The sequence below is a fragment of the Dioscorea cayenensis genome, chromosome 2 (assembly GCF_009730915.1).
Source record: "Dioscorea cayenensis subsp. rotundata cultivar TDr96_F1 chromosome 2, TDr96_F1_v2_PseudoChromosome.rev07_lg8_w22 25.fasta, whole genome shotgun sequence".
In the NCBI taxonomy this organism is placed as follows: domain Eukaryota; kingdom Viridiplantae; phylum Streptophyta; class Magnoliopsida; order Dioscoreales; family Dioscoreaceae; genus Dioscorea; species Dioscorea cayenensis.
In genome coordinates this window covers 607,426-634,029 of record NC_052472.1, presented here as the reverse complement: position 1 = coordinate 634,029, position 26,604 = coordinate 607,426, and the positions used below count along the sequence as shown (strand labels likewise).

Sequence of the window (26,604 nt, the reverse complement as noted above, 5' to 3'; positions counted from 1 at the left end):
AATCCTAGCGAAGAAGCAACCTTCTTGAGATCAAGACACGCAAGTATGTGAGGGGAAGCTAACCCTAGAGCAATTGACCATAGTGGCTTAGGAGTCCTCAGGAAGGTAGCCAAGCTTTGATGAGTAGAAGTGGGGTTTTTTTTTAAAATTGATAGTTAAGCCAAAGATGCCTTCAAAGCATAGAGGATGAGCTTGATGGTCCTTAAATCTTCCAAACCCTCAGCTAAGGAAATGTGAAAATCACTGGTATATTGTTAAGACAACACATGTTCTCTTATTCTCCTAAAGGCCCCACATACAATACCCCCTGAACTAAGTGCCTGGGTGAACATATTACTAACAAAATCAACAACCAAGGAAAATATAAAGGGTGAGAGGGGATCCCTTTGCCTTAAGCCATGTTAGTGGCAGGCATACTTATGAGATGCTTCTTTTATGAGGATAGTAGCCTTGACGGATACTAGGATGTCTTTCATCCAACCAAGCTAGTGAGATTATGAGCCTCTAGCTTGAGGATGTCTAGAAAGAAATCCTAATCAACCATATCAAAAGTTTTGGCAAAGTCTACTTTTAGAGATTGAAATAAGCTCCTTTATAGAAAGAATATTATAGCAATGCATTTCCCTTAAATAAAGGCTGATTGTGGCGAGTCTATCAAATTGTTCATGACGTTGTTTGGTATGGTGGCTAGTATCTTAGAGATGATTTTGACTATAGAGTTAATTAAACTAGTAGGCTAATAGTCAGGTTTTCACTTTGGAAATTACTACAATACAAGCCTAGATGACATGTTCCAGTTTGGCTTAGCCCATGTAGAAGTCATTTGTAAAATTTAGGAGGTCACTCTGGATAATATTCTAGTATGCCTAGAAAAAGAACATCGAGAAGGCTTCATTGGCACTGAGATTGAAGGTAGCACACTTGATTTCCTTTAGGGGGCGTTTGGATCATGGATTGAATTTTTGAGAGTGGGAATCACAAGCATCCATGCATCCAATTCCCATGTTTGGATTAGGGTAATGGGAGTTCCATTGTTTTGATGGGATGATTGGACCATCCCATCAAGGGGATTCCCATTACCCCAAAATGAGAGGGGTAATTCCTCTCTTTACATTTAATTAATATTTGAAATTAATATAATTAATTAATAAATTTAATTATATTAATTTCAAATAAATAATAACTACAAAAATAATGATATTTAAATTATTTTATAAGTGAAATTTTACACTGCTTGGAGTATCATAGGCATACTGCAAATCATGATTACATCTGATCCATTCCTTGACAGTTCCCTGCATTGTATGAATGACAATTAAGCAACATGTATAAAATATGATATACATATCAGATTACCTCTAATTAATATACCTTCAGGATGTGGAGAGCATCTCTCACATCATCACTGTTTGCCCAAATGTAGCCTAAATAATAAGTATAAGACTGAGATGAAAATTATGATTGATTAGTGCTAAAACACCAACAGAGTATATGTTCTCGTATAATTAAGCTGTTCTATTAAACCATGAAGGTTGGCAAGAAAGATGAAACTCACTCTGCATTCGAGAGGAGGAACATCTGGTGGCACGATAAACTTTCCGTGCTCATCCTCGAGAGATCGCCTTCCTTCGCTTAAGTTTTTTGGTTTTGGTGATGCTCGCGGGCACTTTGGCTCCAAAATATGTTGCTTATTAATTTCATCAAAATACTGCATGCTAAAGAGATCACAATTTCAAGATCTCATATGTAAACCATATGTAATGTACGCAACTGAATTGCTACTTGTCACCTTTTGCACAACTTGAAGCTTCTCGGCACACAGAACGGTGGTAGGATTTGTATAATCCTCTCCTTCACCCACAGAAGTAGTTGTGGACTGAGAAAAGAGAAATATTTCATATTACTTCCATTATAATTAGTTTTTGATCAAAGATAAAATCTTCATTAGAACATATGCTAATTAATGTACTACTGACAATTGAAATACAATAACAAAGTTAATTAGCATAAAAATTTCATGATGTTCTAACACTGGTAATAGACTTAATGTTGGAAGAGAAGTACATCACCTTGTAAAATCTCATCAGAAATGATCCCCATATTATGAGCATGTGGAACCTGAGCGTTGAAATCTATTACTTCTCCAGTTGATGGGTTGCCAATTACATATCCCTAACAGATTAACACCTTTTATGATGAGTTTAATGACACTCTTTTTGGCCCCAGTTGATCCTGGTCAACATCCATTACCTTTAGATTCAGAAGAGGCTGAGCCCCAGATTCAATACCTGCATATATATTAACCATCACACTTCAGATAGAACAAACAGCACAGACATCAGGTAGACAGACTGGTGCAGTGAACTAGTATTGTTTATTTGGATTAACAACAACGTTTAAATGGAAAATAACAATGCAGGACCACTAAAAGACACTTGAGATTTAAGGTGGTTCTTCAGTCTTAATCATTAACTAGAAAAACCAGTTGAACAGGGAAACACTGGTTTTGTTAGAGACTGCTATTCATCTGGATCATTAACTAGAAAAACCAGTTGAACAGGGAAGTTACCTTCTGATATCAAGTAAGTGATGAATGGAACAACCTTGCCAGCATACGAATCACCACCAAGATATAAAGGATTGGATAGGAATTGTGGGTGATCAATTAACCACTGAAACACAAAACAAATTTGATTTTGACTACTTAATTATCATTTAGAGCTTTGAAACAAATGCAAAAGAACATGATGAGCATCAAGTAATTGAATACCTTTCTGAGAAACTTGGAAACTCTCAAGGATGAAGTGACATCACCATCAACATATGCCTCTGGAGTATTTGAGAATGAGAATCCAGTACCAACAGGAGAGTCTAAGAAGATCATATTTGAGACCTAAAAAAAAAAAAAATCCAAACAGGGCAAGAAAAATTCAAAGCTGTGCAATGGACGAGAAATCTGAAAATAAGTAGTGAACATGATCACCTTAGTCCAAGAAAAAGGATTATACACAAGTGTTGGCAAGCTACCATTATACTTCACACTCCTGAACTTCAGCGGACCTAACAATGATCATCCATGCATCAAAAAACCATTTTTTTTTTCTCCCTTGTAATTTTAACACACCCACACAAAAAGAAAAAAGAGAAAAGTTTACCAATTTGAAGGAAGAGGCCACAGAAAGAAGAGCAACCAGGGCCACCAGTAAGCCAAAGAAAAAGAGGGTCCTCGGCTGGATTTCCCTCAGACTCTATGAAGTAATAAAAGAACTGCACTTCATCCACACCAACATATCTACAAAAAAGCAACCATTTTTATAGATTAAAATCATCAAGTTTTTCATGGATTTTAGTAATTAGAACTTCATGAGCTCACCCAGTCTCCATGTGGAAGGGAAGCGGACCACCATGAAAGCCAGGAAGATGAGTAACAATGGAAGCAGAGATGAACAGCGGCCATAGGATCAGCAATAGCAGCTGACACAATGGCTGGAGATGAAGACAAGAAACCATGGTCTCCGATGAGCATGAAAAGGAGCCAAAATAATAAGATGTAAATTGGTTAAAATGTCATTAGCAAATTAATAATTACTGTGGTTGTTGATATTTATATATATATATATATATATATTGTATTTATATTTTTCCGCCAAAACAATATATATTTCTACTTTCATTAATATATGATTAGCTTTTGACGAAAGATATACTACTGACAATTGAAATACAATAACAAAGTTAACTAATTGGCATAAAAATTTCATGATGTTCTAACACTTGTAATAGATTTAATGTTGGAAGAGAAGTGCATCACCTAGTAAATCTCATCAGAAATGATGCCCATATTATGAGCATGTGGAACCCGAGTGTTCAAATCCATTACTTCTCCAGTTGCTGGGATGCCAATGACATATCCCTAACAGATAAACACCTTTTTATGATGAGTTGAATGTCACTCATTTTAGCCCCATTTGATCATGATCAACATCCATTACCTTTAAGATTCAGAAGAGGCTGAGCCCAAGATTCAATACCTAGTCACTGAGCTTCTCCAACAATGTTCACCCTAGGGGAATCTCCCTCCTTCCTTTTAGGGTTTTGTTTTTTCAGTGTGTTTCGGTCTCTGTCACTGTTATTGTCTATACTTACCCAATCCTAATAATTTGCTTCAGTGTTCGTTGTTGTTTTTAGTGTTATTTTGTTGCCTCTTTTGTAAGGTCACTAAGCTTGTTTGTTGTTTTAGTCTCTCCTGTTTTAAAAGTTGTTGCATTTTTAATAAAGTGGATAAACTACCAATTTATTAAAAAAAGAAGAGAGCAGAGGAGTACAGCAGAAAAGCACGAATAAGAAAATGCTAAAAGTAAATAACATACTGAAATCCTCACCAGAGATGAGGAAAACAGTTAGCAAAAGCAAGACAGGAAGAAAGAGAAAATGAAACAAGCTGGGACAGTGAAGGTAACCGTCTGGAGACACAGGCCTGCCCAGCTACAAGGATAGGAGGACTACTCCTGATCAGCAGTGTGCACCGAATCGCCGATGAAATCAGTGGGTCTAGTGCCCAGGAAGTTGAGGGAGCTCTTGATCCTTTGAGTGGCCTCAGTGGTGTCCTGATGAAGGTTCTCTGAATCTGTTGAAAGCCAAGAAAGCAGCATATTAGCAGACTTGTATAAAATTGAAATAATAGGTAGACAAGTAAGGTTAAAAATGCGATTGTTTCGTTCAAGCCAAATATTCCAGATTATGGCTCTAGAACAGAGGTCCCCCAGGTTCTGATGAGAGGAAGTTAATGAGGGAATCCAATGGTCCAAATATTAGATACTGAGGATGGGGAAGACTCAATATCAAGGTTTTGTCTGAAGAAGGACCAAATACGCTCCGCGTATTTGCAATCAAGAAAAAGATGTTCCACTATTTCCGAGTTATTATGACAAAGAATGCATGTGTCAGTGGCATTAGGATTACTGCCTTTTTTGAATAGATTATCAAGAGTAAGAATTTTGTTTTCTTTGACCAACCAGCAGAATAAAGTGATTTTGCTTGGGGATTTGGATTTCCAAAAATGAGGATAAAGTTGACTTCGAAGCCCTCCGTCAATTAAGAAATTGTAGAATGGTTTGACAGAGAAAATACCATTTTTTTCGAGAGGCCAGGAATAAGAGTCCTCTTGATAATTTATGCATGATCGGAAAGGAGTAAGAACAGTGTTAATCCCAGCCCAGAAGAAGGATTTATTTCTTGGTGGATGTTGAAATAGGTATCCAGGTGATCCATTAAAAGAGTAGTTTGCGTTTAAGATCTTAGACCAACAAGAATTCGATGTAGTAGTGATCTTCCACCACCATTTTCCAAGTAAGGCTTTGTTGAACTCCTGAAGATCAAAAATTCCCAATCCACCCATGATACGGGGGCGGCAAATCTTTTTCCAAGCGACTAATCTGATACCCTTAGATCCAAGATCAGGCCCTTTTCCATAAAAAATCTCTTCTAATCCTGTCGATCTCATGAATAACCCAAATTGGTAGTTTGAATACTGACATCCAGTAATAGGTAGGGTAGAGAGAACGGAGTTAATAAGGGTTAGACGACCCCTAGGGAAAGGTATAAAGCTTTCCAGGGAGTGAGTCTAGATCAGACAGAATCAATAAGTTTTGTCCAATCTTGTTGTCTAGGCCGTCTTCCAGAAAGGGGAACTCCCAAGTATGTAATAGGAAGACAATCCCTATTGCAATTTAAAATTCTTGCAGAAGAAGAGTGAGGCTGAAATCCAAAATTTGTGGAGTATAGACAACTCTTCGAGAAGTTTATTGAAAGTCCAGAACAACCTTGAAAGAGATGAAGAATTAATTTGATTATTTGAAGATCATCATGCCCTCCAACTGAGAAAATTATTAGATCATCCGCGTATTGTAAATGACAGATGCTATTAACATGGTCAATTTGAACTCCAGCCAGAACTTTGGAATTAATAGCGTGATTGAACATAGCGCTGAGAGCGTCAGCCGCTAAAGCAAAAAGAAGAGGTGAGCGGAGATCACCTTGTCTTAAACCTCTTTTGCAACGTACATACCCTTGGGTAGTACCATTGATGAAAATTTGTGTTTTTGCAGTACTGAGAATGGTATGTATCCAATTAATCCAGCGATTGCCAAAGGCTCTAGTCGCTAGAATCTCAAGAAGGAAATTCCAGTTTAGTAAATCAAAGGCTTTCGCAAAATCAACTTTAAAAGTAAATCCGAGTCTTTTCTATTTTTGAAGATTAAAAATCACTTCCTGAGCAGTAATAATGTTATCTGCGATGCATCTGCCTTTAATAAAACCAGATTGAGAATTATCGATTAGAAAATTAATCACTTTACTCAACCTAGAGGCGAGAATCTTGGAAATGATTTTGCAAGTAGAATTGATGAGACTAATAGGTCTAAATTCTGAAACCTCAGTAGGAGCTTTTGTTTTGGCAATAAGCGCGATGTGAACCCAATTAAGGCGTTCAAAATTAATAGAACCATTGTAGAAGTCAGCCACAAAGCTTAATAAGGTCTTCCTGGATGAAATTCCAGTGCCAGTGCTTTTGAAAAAAGAATTCCAGTGCTTTTGAAATTCCAATGCTTAATAGAACCATTGTAGAAGTCACCACAAATCTTTATTGTTTTTAATTTAAGTCATTTATCTATCTTTAAAAAAATAAAATTTAAATAAATAAAATAATATTATATTATAATAATATGTTTTTCCAAAATAAATATGGTTAAAAAATATAGGTACTTAAAAAATAATATTAACTTAAAAAATAAAAAAAAATTTAATTTTTTTGAATTTTTTTTTTAAATGGTGTTCTTGAAAGAAAACCAATATTTTGGTTTTTTTAAAAAAAATTCAGCAAGCACATCTAGATGGTGACACGTTTTTTTCTTTTTTTTTTGGGAAAAAAATGAATAAACCACAAATTTATTAAAAAAAGAAGAGTACAGAGAAATACAACGGAGAAGAAACAACAAGCGGGTCTAAAGATAACAACAATCTGAATCCTCATCAGAGATGAGGAAAACAGAGAAAGAAATAGTATAAAGCAGTAAAAAAACAAGAGTAAAGGAGATAGGCTGGGCCGGCGAAGGCTATCGTTTGGTGACATGGCTTTGATTTGACATTTTAAAATCCATTTTGATGAATAAAATTTCAATGAGATTATTTTCGTGATTAAATAAAAAAAAGTTAAATCAGAAAAAAAAAACCATCTTTATTTTTAGAAACAATTTATTGAGAAATCTCATGTTCATGGGGCAGCAAATAGAAAAACAAACACAAATGGTACATCACATTTGAACAAAAGATGTCTCATAAATGTACACACACAAAACAAGTGTCATAAAACCTACAGTGGTTGATATGAAAGCCATCTTTTAATCATATCAAGGGTCTCCCTTGGTTTGTACTCTGGAGCTGTATGACCAGCACCCTGTATAAACGAATACATTTGCATTAGCATCTTTTTTTTTCACTTAAAAAGTTTTTATCAACAAAATTTTATTGTATGTCATACCTTTATAGTAGCAAATGTGAGATTGTGGGTATATGTTCTTGTGTATCTAAAGAATTTTAATCCAAATAACAACATCAGTCTACAAATGCAGATATGTACGTGCATGATCAGTAATTGAACATATTACTAGCTTATTAATTCCTATCAAACTCACCCAGCTACTTGCCCACTAGAGAACCAAGATCTCCAGTCATCAACAATGGAGTAGTTCAGAGATCTTACCCATGTTTGGGTTCCTATATGTGGTATCACTAGATCATGATCCCCACTTTTTTTAATCCGACAAAATGGTGTTAGTAACTGAAGTATGAAGATTCATCAAAGAGACATGGTTTTGCTACAAGCTCTAGTTTCACCTGTAAACGAGAGCTCGATATCCTTGGCTTGTGAGCTTGTGCTGGTATTTAACACTGCTTGGAATATCTTTGACATACTGCAAATTATCATTGCATCTGATCCATTCAGGGACAGTTCCCTGCTTTGTATAAATGACAATTCAACAACACATATCAGAAATGAGACAAGTATATCAGACTACTTCTAATTAATATACCTTCTGGATGTGGAGAGCATCTCTGACACCATCGTTGTTTGCCCAAATATAGCTTAAATAGCCAGTATAAGACTGAGATGACAATTATGATCAGTTAGTGCTAGCACCAAGAGAGTTTATGTTCTCATATAATTAAGTTGTTCTTTTAAAGCATAAAGGTCGGCAAGAAGGATAAAACTGATCACTCTGCATTTGAAAGGAGGCATTGGTGGCATGATAAACTCTCTGTGGTCATCCATGAGAAATCGACTTTTTTCACTTAAGTTCTGTGGTTTTGGTAATGCTTGTGGGCACTTTGGCTCCAAAATGTGTGGGTTACTGATTTCATCAAAATACTGCAAGCTCAAAAGGTCACTGTTTTAAGATATCACATGCAACTATATCCAATGTATGCAACAGAATTGCTACTTGTCACCTTTTTCACAACTTGAAGCTTCTTAGCACAAAGAGCATTGGTAGGATTTTCATAATCCTCTCCTTCACAAGAAATAGTTGTGGACTGAGAAAAGAGAAATGTTTCTTATTGTCATTATAGTTAGTTCAACCAAAGATAAAATCTTCATTAGAACATATATTAATGTACTATTGACAATTGAAAATACAAAGACAAAGTTAATTTGCATAAAACTTCATGATGTTCTAATACTTGTAATAGATTTTATGTTGGAAGAGAAGTGCATCACCTTGTAAATCTCATCAGAAATGATCCCCATATTATGAGCATATGGAACCTGAGCATTCTTATCGATTGCTTCCCCGGTTACTGGGTTGCCAATCAAATATCCCTGACAGAATAACACCTTCATGATGAGTTTAGCAGTCCATTACACTCTTTTTAGCCTCAATTGATCATGATCAACATCAATTACCTTTAGATTCAGAATAGGCTGAGCCCCAGATTCAATACCTGCATATCAAGCATCACACTTTAGACAGAACAAATAGCACAGGCATCAGGTAGACAGAGTGGTGCGGTGAGCTACTATTGTTTATCTGGATTAACAACAAAGTGTCAATGAATTAAAAATAGCAACGCAGAACTACTAAAAGATACAAGCTTTAAGGTGGTGCTTCAGTCTTTAATTTAGTTGGCCTACATCAGATAGAAAGACATCTGGATCATTAACTAGAAAAACCAGTTGATCAGTGCGGCTACCTTGTGATATCAATTCAGTGATGACTGGAGTAACCTTGCCACCATATGAATCACCAGCAATATACAGAGGATTGGAGAGAAACTGTGGGTGGTCAATCAGCCACTGTTATAAAAAAACACGAGTTTGATTTTCACCACTTAATAATTATTCAGAGCTTTGAAACAAATGCAAAGAACATGACGAACATCAAGTAATAAAATACTTTTCGGAGAAACTTGTAAACTCTCAAGGATGAAGTGACATCACCATCAACATATGTCTCTGGATTATTTGAGAATGAGAATCCATATCCGAAAGGAGAATCTAAGAAGATCATATTTGAGACCTGAAAAAAAAATCCAAGAGCTAAGGGGAAAAAAAGAGTAAAAGCTTTTAAATGAAAGATCAATCTGAAAATAAGTGGTGAACATTATCACCTTTGTCCAAGCGAAAGGATGATACACAAGTGTTGGCAAGCTACCATCATACTTCACCCTCCTGAACCTCAGAGGACCTAATAATCATCATCAAGTGCATTTTAAAAAAAACGCTTTCTTTTTCTTTTCTCCCTTTCATTTCAAACAACAAGAAAAAAAAAAGAAGGGAAAAGATTACCAACTTCAAAGACGAGGCCACTGAAAGAAGAGCAACCAGGGCCACCAGTGAGCCAAAGAATAAGAGGGTTCTCAGCTGGATTTCCCTCAGACTCTATGAAGTGATAAAAGAACTGCACTTCATCCACACCAACATACCTACAAAATTCAACCATTTTTATAGATTAAAATAATCAAGTTTATCATGCATCTCAGGAACAACTTCGGCTCACCCAGTTTCCATGTGGAAGGGAAGCGGACCATCAAAGCCAGGAAGATGAGTAACAACGGAAGCAGAGATGAAAAGCGGCGATAGGAGCAGTAGCAGCTGACACAGTAGTTGAAGATGAAGACAAGATGCCATGGTTTCCGAGCAGATTGGAGATGGAAGGAATTATTTTATTTTTTATTTTTTGAAAAGGTGGATAAACCACTTCAATAAAATAACAGAGAGTACAAAAACCACATACTCCCCCCACACAGATGGGGGAAAAGGACATCCAACCACTAGCAGTGGTACCAACAACTCGAAACACACCAACTAACCAAAACAACGGAGAACATACAAGAAAAATAAAGGATGAAGAAAAAAGGGGCCTCCTCCCCGCCTAACAACCCAGCAAGTGGACTACTCCGTTTGCTGTCCCGGCGCCTCCTCGGCCAATGTAATCTCAAGATCCATCTCAGGATAGTGCTCCACCTCAGCACGGGGACCCAAGAACTCCAGACTCCTCCGAACACTCCCCATGGCCTCCTCAAGCTTCCCCTTGTCACCCTCTGCACAGTTATCGTACCAGGACAATAATAAATGAACAATTTTAATAATGAGAATATGCACAGGCACGACATTGGCATTAAAAATAATATCATTTCTAGCAAGCCAGATTATCCACACAATAGCTTTCACTAATAAATCCACAAAAGTCCTGAAAGAAGGCAACACCAAGCCCCTCCACGCGATCCAGAGATCGCTCACCAAGATAGGTGGCTCCGGCAGATTGACCAAATTAACAAAGAAATCCCAAATCCTTCTAGAATAAGAACGTTGGAGGAAAAGATGATCCGCCGTTTTGATCGTCGAATGGCACAAAACACACGTAGCAGTAGGCAGTTTGTTACATTTTCTTCTCTCCAAATTCTCCAACGTGAGGACCTTATTCTTCCACACAAGCCAGTTATGAAGAATGATCTTCTGAGGGCAAGTCTTGCGCCAAAAGAACCTCGCAACTGGACAAATGATACCACCGTCACTGAGAAAAGTATAGAAGGATTTCACCGAGAAAAGCCCGTTACCCGTGAGCAACCAGCTTTTCTTATCACACCTAGCCCCCCTATTCTCCTTCAAACAATTAAAGACCTGAGTGACACAAGCATTTGCAGAAAAGAGCGGATCCTCAAGAAGGGAGGACAACTCATGAACCGTACCGTTCGGTAGATTATTGCGACAAAATTCCTCCGGCCATAAATTCATAGGGGCAATGCCATTAACCCATCGATCCTTCCAAAAAAGAGTAGTCGTACCAGAATAGATGTTGTGCCCAATGCACCCTCTAAACGCAGGTAGACAATCAAGAACACCTTTCCAAAAGAAAGAAATCCTACCCGTCAACCTGGGGTGAAGATGCCAGTTGAGAAGCCCATAGTTGAACTGCACAACAGCCGCACCGCACCAACTAGGGTCCATAACAAACTTCCACCACCATTTCCCTAATAGCGCCAAGTTAAAAGTTCGAAGATCCAGAATCCCCCAACCACCCTGATCACGTGGCCGGCATAAATTCCTCCACCCAACCAGAGACATTTAGTATGATCAATATCCGGCCCCGACCACAAGAACTCTCTTCTGAGATAATCCAGCTTTTTAACAACCCACCCCGGAAGTCTAAAGATAGACATCCAATATGTCGGTAGGGCAGACAGAACCGAGTTAACCAACGTATGGCGACCACCCAAGGACAGATGCTTAACCTTCCAGGAGTATAGCCTCCTCCTCACTTTTTGAGTCAACTCCTCCCAATCCTGTCTTCGAGGTCGTCTTCCCGCAATCGGAACACCAAGGTAAGTAACTGGAAGAATCCCAATTGCACAGTTAAGTGTAGCAGCGGCTCCCGCCTGCGGTAATTCCCCCAACTTGCTCGAAAACAGGCAGGTTTTTCCAAAATTAGTCGCCAAACTAGTCATACTTTCAAATAAAAACAGAATGAGTTTAATAATCCTGAGATCCTCAAGCCCTCCCGTGGTCATAATTAGGAGATCATCAGCATAATGAAGATTACACTTACTTCCAAACTCCCCCAGAGGAACCCCCACCAGAATCTTGGAGCTAAGGGCATGAGTAAACATTGAGCTAAGGGAAGGAATTATAGCCACCAATTTTATTTTACTTTAATTTATTTATTTATTTTCTTTAAAGAGGGTGGATAAAGCCATTTCATTTCATTTTATTTATTAATTTTACTCATTGCTTGGGTTAATACAGCCCCTACATCGACTGGGCACCACCTTGTAGAGTCCCTCTAGACAATTAAACGTCATCTCGTTTTTGTGGGATCAAGGACCTCTCCTACCCCCCAACGTGCCAGCTCCGGCAAGTGAGCTCGATAACCCCCTGATGGCGCCACGTTAATTTGGGTTGCACTGCCCTAACTGGCAAGCACTCGTGAGCCAGCTTTTCTTCCGTCGTTCTACTTCCTTTGTCTGTTTTGTTGTCGTTATCCCTTTGCTTTGTTTCAGTCCAGATTTCACTCCTGATGACTCAGCACCCTGTCCTATTTATTTTTGGTTCTGGTTGTTGTTGCTCCCTTGTACTTGGCTCCCGTTCTTTTTAATGCATTTGTGGTTTATCCACTTTTTTCAAAAAAGAAAAAAAAAAGTGAATGACCAAAAAAGAAAACACACAAAAAGACAACATAAATAAAAAGAAGTACAAAGAAATATGAGGACAAAGCAAAATAGGGAAGTAGTCACCATAAGTGATGTTAGCCTTTACAAACAAACTAAAAAGTAAGCAAAAACAAGAGAAGAGACAGATGAGCAGACAAAGACCACCGTGTTGTAACAGATGTCCTAGTCATCTGTCGAAGTGGAGTGGCTCACTCCACTCGAGACTGGGGTGATGGTGCCAGAAAGGTCTTCTAATTTTGCGCTCATGAAATCTAGGGAGAGTTTGAGTTTCTGAAGTGACTTTCTTGGGAAGCAGGGTTGGGTGTCACAGGTTGCAAAAATTCAAAAGAGAAGCATATGCATACTTTTAATGATGATTGAAAAGTGAGGAAGCACAAGGGATTTAAAAATTCTTCTATTTTTTTCAAACCAAATATTCCATAAGATGGCTCTCATAAGGAGATCCCTTAAATTAGGGGCGGAGCCAGAAATTTTTTTTAGGGGTGCCAATTTTTTTTTAAAGGGAGATAAAAATCTTTTTATAGGACAAGTAAAACTGATACTTTTTTTAAAAGCATATATATACTATTAGAAAATCAAGTTGTCGAACAATAAATTTTACAAAAAAAAAAAATTGTTACTATATAACCAATTTATTAAATGTCAAAAGGTTAAACAAAAAAAATTATAAATATGGTTGTCTAAAACTATAATATTTTTAGACTTTATATATTAATTTATAAAAAAAAATCAACTCGCCAAACAATTGACTTTTGCCAAAAAAACTATATAAAATAATTTGTAAAATATTAAAGAGCAAAGCAATAAAATTTTACAAAGATTTTTTTATAAAAATATCATTCAAGTGTCTATAGCGCAATGTGTGTTGCAACCTCTCTTCGAGAGATTGTCCAAAGGATAGGCTCCAACTTGGTGAGGAAGAAGGAGGCCTAGATGATGGACCAATCTTCACGGAGTAGGATCTAGGTTGAGTGATGACTAGCTGCGAACAGTCGGGGATGGATGTGATCCGTACATTGGGGAGAAACGATCTAAAGCTTCAAGAACTAAGACCCGCTGTCCGAACAATCATAGAACAATAAACCGAAAATTAATCCACACAAAATGCCCGGAAGCATGGAGCACAAATTAGGAGAAAGCGAAAACTTTCCTCTCTTGAATCCGGGAGAACTAACAAGAACAATGGTAGTAAGAAAACTCTTATTTTGTGAATAATAATCAAAGTTCCGTCATTCAAAAGAGAAGGTACAAGTCTATTTATAGCCAACTTAAACTTGGGATACAAAAATCTATCTTATTAAAATTGGCTAAGGAATCAATTTAAAAATAGAGAAATAAAAATTTTCTAGGAAAACAATCTAAAATAGGGAAATAATATTGTCTAGAAAATCAATCTAAATATGGGAATAGTATCTCGTGGGGTACTGTAGCACGTGAAGATGACAGGCGAATCTCTCTACTCTTAATCTTGAAATACTTGATTTCCTGGTTGACTGGGATTTGATTTTGTTTCTTTTCATAAATTGGGTTGGTTTAGGAAAGAGATATTTTGGGCTGATTTGTCATAAAAGGAAACCACATCTCCCTTTGTTTGAAGCCCACATTTCCCTTTGTTTAGGAAAAAGATATTTTGGCCAGCGAAGATATGCACAGTTTTCTTCTTGGACGTGCATGTGAGTGTGAGGCCCACATGCTTCTCTCTTACTATTCTCTTGTTTGACTAAGTCTAGAATTATGTCCTCACTTCCGGTACACCTAAGTACAATTAAGGTAGAAGAAATTGGAAATACCACCATTTCAATATAATTTAAGAATAAGCTTAAGTTAGCGTTCACCTGGTTTTGGATTTGTTTACCACGGTTTCATGTAAATGTTCATTGATATGCTTCCTCTTCTATACCAGCTAAAGTATTATCATCCGTAGGTGGTGTAGTTGGCATGGGAGTGATGTCCTCATCACCAAGGTAAGGATTTTGTCATCACAAGTCAACCAATAGAATAGGGTAATCTTGCTTGGACAACCAGTATTCAGAAAAATGGGCTTGGAGGATTACGCATCCCTACATCAAAGAAAAGCCTGTTACTATATAGTGTCCATATCTTTAGGTCATTTTGAGAGCTTGAACAGTCCAGGAAAAACGATAGGAGTGGTGAGATATTAGCAAGAGAGGTTGTTCGGAAAATGTTTATCACTGTCGATTTGTGGTCCCTAATATATTATTTTGGGCACATATGGCAATGAGTCTTTGATTCGGGTGTTAGCCCGCCCTATATGGTAAATCCCTAGTGGGCAGTTAAGTTATCGTAACTTGTGCACCACTGTATTTGCCTATCCCTTTGATAACCCCTTTGTGGGAGTCACTTGTCACCTTTGTCAAATATATATATATATATAATAAGTATAAAATCCAACTTTTTGATGGGAAATGAGTAAATACTAATTTTTTTTTAATAATATGACAAACCAACACACACAACCTCTGTCTACTCCTCAATTGTTGACATAAATAGACAAATATACATATGTTAATTTTTTGTTTTTTTTTTGGGACAAAGATGACAAGCATCACCTTATTAAAGCACAGGTAAGTAGGGTGATACACCAGTTATGATGGCTTATCAATCACCTAAAAATTTATTAACTCGGTCAGGCGTCATATGAGGCGATGAAAACCCTACCGCATGCATCCCAAAAAAATTTTTAGGAATTAAACCAAGCTAATAAATCCCTTTACAATGCAATCTTGGAGAGGAGGAATACAACACCTCCCATATGCGACCCACTTTGCTCATTTGAACAATATCATAGATAATACTTGTGCCGAGAATAGAGATAAGCAATTCTGCTTCAGTACATTACAAATAAAAGAAGAAAAGTTACATAATAAAAAAGGGATACAAGCCATAATACAACACACATAAAGGGGAGAAGAAATCCCACAAAGGATGGAAGTACAAAGGAACAAAAAAACACACAAGGAAACAAGAAAGGAAACCCTAAGAAGGTTTTCCTCCGGGGGACAAAAGGAAGTTCCCTATGGCGAGCTCAAGAAACACACCTTCTACGTTTGGCCGGTGTTTGGGAGGGTCAGGTCTTCTTCGTGGTCAGTCGCTCCCTCCGTATGATAGCCAAGCAACTCTAGACCGCGCTTGACAATTGTGATCGAGTCTTCCAACTTTATCCTTTTTTTGCTTCTTAAGTTGCATTCCACCACATTAGTAAAGTATGATCAGTTTTTTGAATACTAGAGCAAGGTGGTAATGTAATAGCTATAAAAATTCATGCATTCTGCTCAAGCCAAATAAACCATATAATAGCATGTGTGATGAGATCCCATATTTCCTTGTTAGGGGATTGATCTGAGATCTCCAAAAGTTCCAAACTTCACTTAGGGGGCGTTCATTTCAGGGAAAGTGGAGGGAAGTGATCTGAGTTCCCCACTTCTGGTGTTCATTTGTGCTAAAGTGGGGGAAGTGGCACTTTCCCCACTTCTGACTGAAGTGGATTTTGAACTAAGCTCACTTCAGTATTTTTTTTACTAAAGTGGGGGGAAGTGACTCAATCTATAAGAACCAACTTCTTTTCACTTCTAAAATCTTTTTTGAACTCATAGAACTTCATCTAACACCTAAATTCTTCGGTTCCATTCTCACTTTCTGACAAATGAACACGGAAGTCTTGGAAGTGATATCACTTCCCCCCACTTCAGAGAGGTGGTACTTCCCTCACTTCCTGACTTTCCCTCATTTACAGTGAAATGAATGCCCATTTAGTGAAGATGGGAGGTGGTGCTAACACAAAAATTGTCCAAAGTGGTTCTAAATTCGTGTGACAAAAGGGCATGTACATAACAAGTGGTCTACTAACTCAAGGTCCATGTGGCAAACAACACAAGTAGTTGTTGGAAGTTTATTACACCCACATTTTGCTAGATTATCGAATGGAAGAATTTAATTCTTCCATGCTAGCCAAACAAAGAGGTTTATTTTCCTCAAGCAATCACCCTTCCAAATGGTTTAAGTAACTTCACACTAGAGGTAGCCATCATTTAAGAAATTGTACCAGATTTAACTATGTAAGTGTAAATTCCATTTTCTATGAGGCCCCATTTTTTGGTGTCTCTTTGATCTCAGATGTTTCTCCTAGCTCTTAGCACTATATCAACAATGTATTCCTTTGAGCCCAGATGTGGCTATTGTGGGAGGTGTGTAAGATCCTGCAAAGTTCCAAATGTTTGTGTAGTGTAACACCCTCTTCTTTTACATCTAACCAATAGAAACCTCAATTATCTACTCCTGAAAAATGGGTAGCAAGGGGTGAGCTGTTGACTTAGTAAGTACTACACCTATAATATTATGTAGATAGTTATACAATGAAATACAATAAATAACATGCGAATAATCAAATCAATTTAATACTCATGACAAGAAATTTAAATAGTCAAATAATACACAAATTGATCATACCAATTTAAAAAACTCAAATTATTTGTTGTATTCTCTACAATCATCTCTTATTCCGTTTTATTTATTTGGGTCCTTCTTGACCTAGGTAAATATGTTTAATGGTCTAATGGTTATACCTCTCTTCCTGGGCATGTGCTATAGTCGCCTATATGGACACAACACCTTTACACCCTATTGTTGCCTATAAGGACAGGTGTCAGCACCCAATCATCTCCTTTATGGTCATACCCAAATAAGGTGGGCCACTAATCATCTACCATTTTCTGATTATCAAAATTTCACATCATAACATCAAACCAATCTCACTCTACCACATTTTTTATTTCTTCTTTCAAGACATTCATATTTCAAACAAAATAATTTATTCTTACTTATGATAACATAAATTCTAACATGTCATCAAACCAAAAACAACATCCTCGTACTTAATATTTAGATATAGATATATATATATACAAAGAAATCTCTCAATGCAAATAAATTTGTATATATACATATTATATATATATATATTATGATGAAACATACATCCACATACATTTATAAGTAAAGCACTTAAAGCAATCACTCAATCCAAACTCAATCAGATATATATAAAAATTAACATAATCAAACATACAATCTCATATAAGCATAAATAAAGTACTTCTAAAACAATTACTCAAACCATCAGGCATACAATTACATTCGAATATAAATAAGCACTTACCTCTTGCCCAATGCTAAACATAAGTATATCCACTCTCCGCTTTACCCTTATCCTACTCACTTGTAACCAAACATACATATTTATCATAAATTTTAATTTTAGTTGATGGTGTGAATACAATGACATCTATTAATCTTTCACTTCCAACCAATTTGAATTATTTATAGGTTTTTCCTTAAATACCAAAATGAATTCTTTACAAATTTTATTACTCCCATAATTAATCCAATATAAATCTCTAGTTCTTTGTGATCAAATCAATATATATTCTAATCATTTAAGAATATTAGAATCTATTTCTAATCCTCAATCAAATGTAGATTACAAGTTAATTTTGTTTAAAAGAGAGAGAAAAAGAGATAGTGAAACCAACTTTTAAACAAATATTGATCGGCAATAGCCTTTAGAATCTGATCTAACCATTTTAGATTGAAAAGAATTTTTTAATCTCGAGGATTAAGGTGAGGGGAAGGGAAAGTTTAGAAGATCTAGTAGAATTGAAAAATAGGAGGTTTTGTGAGGAAAATAAGAGAATAAATTTAGGGTTAAAAACTTAAAAACATATCTATTAGCCCCTTTTTTCATATTAACCCCTAATATTTACTTTATTTTTGTTTCAACCCTTGTGACTTATTAATTACTATTTAATATTTCCTAACTCAATAATTATTTTATTTTAATATAAACATAGATAATACCAAAATTTTTAATTATGGATTTCATTAGGGTTTTAAATTGAAAAATAGAGTTTTGAAGTAGGTCTGGCTATAAATATGTTGTGGGAGGTGCTATATTATTTTATTATTGTCAAATCTTTAATTTTTAAAAAAAAAGATAGTTATTTTATATTATGACACAATGGTCATAAATAAGAATGAGAGTCTAGTTTATTGGATTAATTGATTGAATAGATATAACTGCCTTGTCTCATTAAATTTTTGCTAAATAAATAGAAATCAAAATATTTTGGCTCCCACAAGCGCTTTTAGAATTGCTTCTCCAAATTTTTAATAAAAATGCGAGATTTTTACATATAAATTCATAAAAATTGATTAATTAATTTTATGTTTTTTAAATAATAATATATTTGTTTATATTTTATTCTTTTATATGATAGTTCTTCAGGCATCCTTGGTGTGGTGCAAAAGTTATACACTTTAATTACTATCAGGGGAACACCACCTAGAGCTTATTACTTAGATGCCGCGGGTGAAAGTCCTTCTTCTAGAATGACATCCTCAGATGCTTACCTTCTTTAAGGGCTTGCATTTACCCTATTATCCCGATGGGAAAACCACTCTGTTCTAAGTAGCTAGATAGATGGCTTAATGGTTGTGCTCCAATGTATCTTTGGTCAGATAACTTTTGTGCCTCACAGCAACCCTAGGGTATAGTTAGAGACCTAGCTTACGAGATACTTAGGCCCCTTTTACCTTGATTCTGGATGCTATGGACCTGAACCTCGTCCTTAGGATCATGTCCGAGTTACCTAAAATGAGCGACTCCAAGTAGTAGAGCCTCACATTCAACGGCAATTTCACTGTCAAATCTTTTTATGGATTTCTAAATGATAGGGACACACACTGCCATGTAACCCAAGCCATCTAGAAGGGTGCTTATCTGCGTAAAATCAATCTTTTCAATTAGCTAGCTTGGAACAATTGAATTTCTACTGTGACTTGTGTTATACATCACTTGATAATCGAGATAGTAGATCACCCTTTCCTGTAATGTCCCTTAGCTGGATGGATTTGAGATCAGTTCAACTAATTATTTGACCTCTCTTTCCTCCAACCTCGCTTCAGGACATGTGGAGTTCCAAGAGACCAATTCTTAGAGGCCCCATGTAAGATATTTGGGATATCCTGGCTCGAGTCCTAACATGGAATATTTGGCTTGAGCGAAATCAACGCATTTTTAAAGCTAAATCACTGTCTTTTCATCGATTATTCTGAAGATTGACCATATGATATTGTTCAAGTGGTTTGCAACTCTAAAATCGAAAAGAGTGAGGTTAAAGGACTCCGTCGAGATTATTAGATGCAGTCTAGAATTTATGGGTCCACTCCTAAAATGGCAAGCTCGACTGATCGATGTTGAGGAAATGGTATCTTCCCAAGATATCGACTAGTCCATCGTGGTGAGATTGTCACCCAGGAGATTTCATTCCTCAGGGATAGTTTTAGTTTGTTCATTCTCTCTTTTTGTTTTCCTGTGCTCCTAGCATTGTGTTTGGATCCACCACTTGTGGAGCTCATATTTGTTTGTGTCCTTTTGTCTATTGTATTTTGAGTGTTGAACTCTTAATATTTTTTTATTGCTTATTTTCTTGTCAGTTGTGTCCTGAATCCTGCACTTTATTGTTATTTGTTTTCAATAACAGTGGTTTATTGATCTTTAAAATTAACAAAAAATTCACAATTTTACTTTCTATAGAAATTTGTACCATACTAAATGTGTAGACGGAGGCTTTTAGATACGCTAGATGCCTTTTTCTTTTCTCTCGTTATTTACGTGTTGTTAGTTTCTTCTGTTGTCCTCACCTCTGGTGGCAATCTGTGTTGCTTCTTTCTTGTACGGCTTGTTTGTCTATTTTTTTTAATAAAGCTATGGTTCATCTACTTTAATTAAAAAAAAATTACACACAATTTTATAAAATTATCTAACAAAGTTGATCAAGAAAAAGACACAAAAATAAATTTGTTAGAAATATGTTAAGGCAATGTCGTAAATACTAAATAGTAAACAATGATTATCTGGGAGAGGAACACACGTACATAGTACTTTAGAATATGCATATAAATAAGATATCTTACTTTGTCAACCAATAAAGTATTATTGTTGACTAACAATAAATTTGCACGGAAGTGCAAAGAAGATCAACACACAGAATTACTATTGTTAATCAAATGGCATGGGCTCATCCGGTTTTTATATTTTTTAATGTTAATATAAATTTATGAAAAAGAATCCTAAATTTATAAACACCAAAAAAATCTCATACTAGCGGCTAGAAAAGACTCGGATTTGCTTTTAAAGTTGATTTTGCGAAAGCCTTTGATTCTCTAGACTGGAATTTCCTTCTTGAGATTCTAGCGGCTAGATGCTTTGGCAATCGCTGGATTAATTGGATACATACCATTCTCAGTACTGCAAAAACACAAATTCTCATCAATGGTACTACCCAAGGGTATGTGCGCTGTAAAAGAGGTTTAAGACAAGGTGATCTCCTCTCACCTCTTCTTTTTGCTTTAGTGGCTGACACTCTCAGCACTATGTTCAATCACGCTATTAATTCCAAAGTTCTGGCCGGAGTTCAAATTGACCATGTTAATAGCATCTGTCATTTACAATACGCGGATGATCTAATAATTTTCTCAGCTGGAGGTCATGATGATCTTCAAATAATCAAATTAATTATTTATCTCTTTGAAGGTTGTTCTAGACTTTCAATAAACTTCTCGAAGAGCTGTCTATACTCCACAAATTTTGGATTTCAGCCTCACTCTTCTTCTGCAAGAATTCTAAATTGCAATAGGGATTGTCTCCCTACCTATTTACTGGATATCAGTATTCAAACTACCAATTTGGGTTATTCATGAGATCGACAAGATTAGAAGAGTTTTTTTATGGAAAGGGCCTGATCTTGGATCTAAGGGTATCAGATTAGTCGCTTGGAAAAGGATTTGCCGCCCCCCGTATCATGGATGGATGGGGAATTCTTGATCTTCAGGAGTTCAAGAAAGCCTTACTTGGAAAATGGTGGTGGAAGATCACTACTACATCGAATTCTTGTTGGTCTAAGATCTTAAACGCAAACTACTATTTTAATGGATCAACTGGATACCTATTTCAACATCCACCAAGAAATAAATCCTTCTTCTGGGCTGGGATTAACACCGTTCTTACTCCTTTCCGATCATGCATAAATTACCAAGAGGACTCTTATTCCTGGCCTCTTGAAAAAAAATGGTATTTTCTCTGTCAAATTATTCTACAATTTCTTAATTGACCGAGGGCTTCGAAGTTAACTTTATCCTCATTTCTAGAAATTCAAATCCCCAAGCAAAATCACTTTGTTCTGCTAGTTGGTCAGAGAAAACAAAATTCTTACTCTTGATAATCTATTCAAAAAAGGTTGTAATCCTAATGCCACTGACACATGCATTCTTTGTCATAATAACTCGGAAACAGTGGAACATCTTTTTTCTTGATTGCAAATACGCGGAGCGTATTTGGTCCTTCTTCAGACAAAACCTTGATATTGAGTCTTCCCCATCCTCAGTATCTAATATTTGGACCAATTGGATCCCATCATTAACTTCCTCTCGTCGGAACTCGGGGGGACCTACGTTCCTAGAGCCATAATCCGGAATATTTGGGCATGAGCGAAACAATCGCATTTTTTTAACCTTACTTGTCTACCTATTATTTCAATTTTATACAAAGTACGCTAATATGCTACTCTCTTGGCTTTCACAGATTCGGAGAACCTTCATCGAGGATACCACTGAGGCCACTCAAAGGATCAAGCGCTCCCTCAACTTCCTGGGCACTAGACCCACTGATTTCATCGGCGATTCGGTGTACACTGATGATCAGGAGTAGTTCTCCTATCCTTGTAGTGGCGGGCGCTGTGTCTCCAGACAGCTGCATTCGCCTCAGTCCCAGAACATTTTCGTTTTCTCTTTCTTCCTGTCTTGCTTTCTTCATTGTTTTCTCCCATCTACGGTGAGGATTTGATGATATTATTTACTTTTAGCCTTTTTTTGTTCGTGGCTTTTCTTTTGTACTCCTCTACTCTCTTCTTTTAAATAAATTGGTGGTTTATCCACTTTATTCAAAAAAAAAATCTCATATGTCTATCAACTTTATAAGATGACGTTGAATTTTTCACATACCCAACAATTTTTTTTTTTAGAAAACAATACAAAGATCAACCGCCCACTCAGGTTCTATTATGATTTGGTAGCAAGAGTGAAGTGAAGAACAAAGAATTCAACATTGAATGGACTTTATTTATGGATACAAATTGTCCAGTGATCATGGTAAAAAAAAAGTAAAAAAAAAGAAAAAAAAGATCCAGGTCTGTCTCTTATTTGATCAAAAGGTATGCGATAAAACTTACAGTGTGGTTTGCTTGACAAACCTTTAAATAGGAAATACTTGTCATTTATTATTAAAAAAAAAACTATAGTGGTTGGTGTGAAAGCCATCTCTTAACCATAGCCAGGCTCTCCCTTGGCTTGTACTCTGGAGCTGTGTGACCAGCACCCTACATAAATGAATGCATATAGCCATCTCCTCATCATCATTTTTTTTTTCTTAAAAGTTCTAATGGATGATATTTTCCAGTAACTCATACCTTTATAGTAGCAAATGTAAGATTGTTGGCATATGCTCTTGTGTATCTGAAATTTTAATCCAAATAACAACATCAGTTTGAAATTGTAGAAAACATGTGCATCGTCAACAAACTATTACTACACTTATGAATTCTCAGCAAACTCACCCTGCTACTTGCCCACCAGAGAACCAAGATCTCCAGTCATCAATGATTGAGTAGTTTAGAGATCTTATCCATGTCTGAGTTCCAATATGTGGTACAGCCAGATCATGATCCCCACTTATATTAATCAGAAAAATGGTGTAAGTAACTGTAATACAAAGACTCAACAAAGAGAAGCAAGGTTTTGCCAGTAGATCTAGCTTCACCTGTAAACAAGAGCTCGAAAACCTTGGCTTGTGAGTTTGTACTGGTATTTTACACTACTCGGAATATCATTAGCATACTGCAAATAATCATTGCATCTGATCCATTCCGGCACAGTTCCCTGCTTTGTATGAACCACAATTCAGCAACACAAATCAGAAATGATATAAGCATCAGGCTACCTCTAATTAATATACCTTCTGGATATGCAGAGCATCTCTCACAGCATCATTGTTTACCCAAATGTAACATAAATAGCAACCATAAGTCTGAGATGACAATTATGATAAATTAATGCTGTTCTCATATAATTAAGTTGTTCTTTTAAATCATAAAGGTTGGTAAGAAGCATAAAACTCACTCTGCATTTGAGAGGAGGAACATCTGGTGGCACGATAAACTTTTGGTGTTTATCCTTGAGAAATCGCCTTTCTCCACTCAAATCCCTTGGTTTAGGTGATGCTCGTGGACACTTCGGGTCCAGAATGTGAAACTTATCAATTTCATCAAAGTACTGCATGCTCAAGAGGTCACATTTTCAAGATCTCATATGTAACTAACTATATGTAATGTATGTAACCAAACTGCTATTTGTCACCTTTTCCACAACTTGAAGCTTCTTAGCACACAGGGCATTGGTAGGATTTTCATAATCCTCTCCTTCACAAGAAATAGTTGTGGACTGAGAAAAGAGCAATGTTTCATACTTTCACAATAATTAGTTTGATGATATTCAAATCTTCTTTAGAACATATAGTAATGTACTATTGACACTCGAAATACAATAACAAAGTTAATTGGCATAAAACTGCACTATGTTCTAACACTGGTAATAGCTTTAATTTTGGAAGAGAAGTGCATCACCTGGTAAATCTCATCAGAAATGATCCCCATATTATGAGCATATGGAATCCGGGAATTCTTATCGATAACTTCCCCAGTAAATGGGTTGCCAATCAAATATCCCTGACAGAATAACACTTTTTCAATGAGTTTTGCCATCCATACACCCTTTTAAGCCTCAATTTTGATCATGATCAACATCAATTACCTTTAGATTCAGAAGAGGCTGAGCCCCAGATTTAATACCTGCATATCAAGCACCACACTTCAGATAGAACAAACAGCACAGACATCAGGTAGACAGGCATGGTGTAATGAGTTACTATTGTTTATTTTGATTAACTACTAAGTATAAATGAAAAATAACAATGCAGTGATTTAAGGTGGTTCTTCAGTCTTTAGATGGCCTACATCAAATAGAAAGACAAGTTTTGTTAAAGACTGCTATTCATCTGGATCATTAACCTGGAAAACCAGTAGATCAGCGTGGTTACCTTCTGATATCAAGTAAGTGATGAATGGAACAACCTTGCCAGCATAGGAATCACCACCAAGATATAAAGAATTGGATAGGAATTGTGGGTGATCAATTAACCACTGAAACACAAACAAATTTGATTTTAACTACTTAATTATCATTTAGAGCTTTGAAACAAATGCAAATGAACATGATGAGCATCAAGTAATGGAATACCTTTCTGAGAAACTTGGAAACTCTCAAGGATGAAGTGACATCACCATCAACATATCCCTCTGGAGTATTTGAGAATGAGAATCCAGTCCCAACAGGAGAATCTAAGAAGATCATATTTGAGACCTGAAAAAAATCCATCAAAGCTTTTCAATGTAAGAGAAATCAAAGCTTGTAAACTTCCTGGTTTGTTATCAGATACTATTGTGTTCTACTTTTAATAAATTATGGTTTATCCATTTTTTTAATAATAAAAAAAAATCTGAAAGTAAGCGGTGAACATAATCACCTTCGTCCAAGAGAAAGGATGATACACAAGTTTTGGCAAGCTATCATTATACTTCATACGCTTGAACTTCAGAGGACCTACCACTCAGCATCAAGTCCATTAAATAACTCTTATTTTTTATTCATTTTTTCTTTGCAAATTTAACAAAACAAAAAAAAAAAAAATCACCAAGTTCAAGGACGAGGGCACTGAAGGCAGAGCAACCAGGGCCACCAGTGAACCAAAGAAGAAGAGGGTCCTCAACTGGATTTCCCTCAGACTGTATGAAGTAATAAAAGAACTGCACTTCATCCACACCAACATATCTACAAAAAAGCAACAAATAGTTAGACATTAAAATCATCAAGTTTTGCATGGATTTCAGTAATTAGAACTTCAGCTCACCCAGTCTCAAGGTGGAAGGGAAGTGGACCATGAAAGCCAGGAAGATGAGTAACAATTGAAGCAGAGAGGAGCACCGGCCATAGAAGCAGTAGCAGCTGACACAGCGGTTGAAGACGAAGACAAGAGGCCATGGTTTCGACTTTCGAGGGGAGAATGGCAATAGAATAGAATATGTTGTTTGGAAAATTTGAGATTATGATCACTCCTTGGGTTGCGTTCGGGAAATAAAATATTTGATATTTTAAATTATGTTGCACATCTTGAAATATTTAATATTATCAGTTGTGGAGATTTATCCTTATTATTTTTTTAATGAGTGGCTAGGTCGCTAAATAAAGTAGAGGCTTGTATTGCATTGTTGGGGATAGAATGGCATGGCCCACAAAGGCTTATGTGTTGAAGCTAAGACCAAAGCAAGTAGGCCTATTTAGGTTGGTTAATGTGACAAATGAACAGGTTCTTGATTGTACTCTAGTCAACAAGTCGATACATGGGACTGATGTTACGTTGGTGGAGGAATCTGACCATGTGGTCCGATTGGAACACAAAGCATGTGGTAAAAACCAAACCATCCAGTAAGGAACCGACCCAATTATGTGTGTCAGAACCCAACTCTAATCCTGGCCCATTAAGCACTAATGTATTTTATCAACTTTCTTTGGCCAACCAATTTCAGCACAGTTGACCTTTTTCTACATTAGCTGCTACGTACTGGTCAAAACACATTGTTAGCTGAATCTGAGCTTTCCCAGGACCCCTCACCTACTGCTGATCAGCTTCTGGAT

General features: G+C 36.5%; 3 protein-coding genes across 7 annotated transcripts; all 3 read right to left on the bottom strand.

Moving 5' to 3' along the window:
• Positions 1–1,171: 1,171 nt before the first annotated feature.
• LOC120277904 (serine carboxypeptidase-like 18) lies at positions 1,172–3,901 on the bottom strand. Of its 4 annotated transcripts, XM_039284791.1 has the most exons (12): positions 3,812–3,901; positions 3,374–3,486; positions 3,156–3,292; positions 2,984–3,060; positions 2,771–2,893; positions 2,570–2,672; positions 2,251–2,288; positions 2,070–2,172; positions 1,790–1,876; positions 1,556–1,708; positions 1,372–1,443; positions 1,182–1,295 (listed from the first exon to the last, which is right to left on the bottom strand). In XM_039284791.1, the coding sequence occupies exons 2-9, from the start codon at positions 3,382–3,384 to the stop codon at positions 1,854–1,856; spliced, it is 615 nt and encodes a 204-aa protein (XP_039140725.1). In that variant the 5' UTR covers positions 3,385–3,486; positions 3,812–3,901; the 3' UTR covers positions 1,182–1,295; positions 1,372–1,443; positions 1,556–1,708; positions 1,790–1,853. The 4 variants fall into 4 exon arrangements, with proteins under 4 accessions (XP_039140717.1, XP_039140709.1, XP_039140701.1 ...); XM_039284783.1 differs by lacking the exon at positions 3,812–3,901 and having other exon boundaries at positions 1,172–1,295; positions 1,556–1,715; positions 3,374–3,560; XM_039284775.1 differs by lacking the exon at positions 3,812–3,901 and having other exon boundaries at positions 1,179–1,295; positions 1,372–1,424; positions 3,374–3,560.
• A 3,453-nt stretch (positions 3,902–7,354) lies between these two features.
• LOC120277845 (serine carboxypeptidase-like 17) lies at positions 7,355–10,208 on the bottom strand. 2 transcript variants are annotated; one of them, XM_039284684.1, is made up of 14 exons: positions 10,053–10,208; positions 9,842–9,978; positions 9,664–9,740; positions 9,450–9,572; positions 9,247–9,349; positions 8,960–8,997; positions 8,774–8,875; positions 8,506–8,589; positions 8,276–8,425; positions 8,091–8,162; positions 7,894–8,012; positions 7,692–7,805; positions 7,538–7,583; positions 7,355–7,453 (listed from the first exon to the last, which is right to left on the bottom strand). In XM_039284684.1, exons 1-14 carry the CDS (start codon positions 10,181–10,183, stop codon positions 7,370–7,372), a joined length of 1,380 nt encoding a protein of 459 aa, XP_039140618.1. In that variant the 5' UTR covers positions 10,184–10,208; the 3' UTR covers positions 7,355–7,369. The 2 variants fall into 2 exon arrangements, with proteins under 2 accessions (XP_039140618.1, XP_039140627.1); XM_039284693.1 differs by having other exon boundaries at positions 7,894–7,970.
• Positions 10,209–22,896: 12,688 nt separating this feature from the next.
• LOC120277837 (serine carboxypeptidase-like 18) lies at positions 22,897–26,063 on the bottom strand. Its single transcript, XM_039284675.1, has 14 exons — positions 25,820–26,063; positions 25,604–25,740; positions 25,436–25,512; positions 25,150–25,272; positions 24,950–25,052; positions 24,664–24,701; positions 24,477–24,578; positions 24,211–24,294; positions 23,974–24,126; positions 23,810–23,881; positions 23,615–23,733; positions 23,412–23,525; positions 23,265–23,310; positions 22,897–23,174 (listed from the first exon to the last, which is right to left on the bottom strand). The coding sequence occupies exons 1-14, from the start codon at positions 25,948–25,950 to the stop codon at positions 23,091–23,093; spliced, it is 1,383 nt and encodes a 460-aa protein (XP_039140609.1). The 5' UTR covers positions 25,951–26,063; the 3' UTR covers positions 22,897–23,090.
• Positions 26,064–26,604: the final 541 nt, after the last annotated feature.

What these genes read in the sequence shown, in the direction of transcription:
- LOC120277904 (XM_039284783.1), bottom strand. Translation starts at nt 3,510, where the DNA reads ATGGTTTCTTGTCTTCATCTCCAGCCATTGTGTCAGCTGCTATTGCTG. An exon ending in CCCTTCCACATGGAGACTGG is followed by an intron (nt 3,293 to 3,373) that starts GTGAGCTCATGA and finishes GCTTTTTTGTAG; the next exon opens with ATATGTTGGTGTGGATGAAG. An exon ending in TTCTGATGAGATTTTACAAG is followed by an intron (nt 1,877 to 2,069) that starts GTGATGTACTTC and finishes CTCTTTTCTCAG; the next exon opens with TCCACAACTACTTCTGTGGG.
- LOC120277845 (XM_039284684.1), bottom strand. Translation starts at nt 10,183, where the DNA reads ATGGCATCTTGTCTTCATCTTCAACTACTGTGTCAGCTGCTACTGCTC. An exon ending in TGGCCTCGTCTTTGAAGTTG is followed by an intron (nt 9,741 to 9,841) that starts GTAATCTTTTCC and finishes GATGATTATTAG; the next exon opens with GTCCTCTGAGGTTCAGGAGG. An exon ending in CACTGAATTGATATCACAAG is followed by an intron (nt 8,998 to 9,246) that starts GTAGCCGCACTG and finishes CTTGATATGCAG; the next exon opens with GTATTGAATCTGGGGCTCAG.
- LOC120277837 (XM_039284675.1), bottom strand. Translation starts at nt 25,950, where the DNA reads ATGGCCTCTTGTCTTCGTCTTCAACCGCTGTGTCAGCTGCTACTGCTT. An exon ending in ATCCTTTCTCTTGGACGAAG is followed by an intron (nt 25,273 to 25,435) that starts GTGATTATGTTC and finishes GATTTTTTTCAG; the next exon opens with GTCTCAAATATGATCTTCTT. An exon ending in AGCTTCAAGTTGTGGAAAAG is followed by an intron (nt 24,127 to 24,210) that starts GTGACAAATAGC and finishes TTGAGCATGCAG; the next exon opens with TACTTTGATGAAATTGATAA.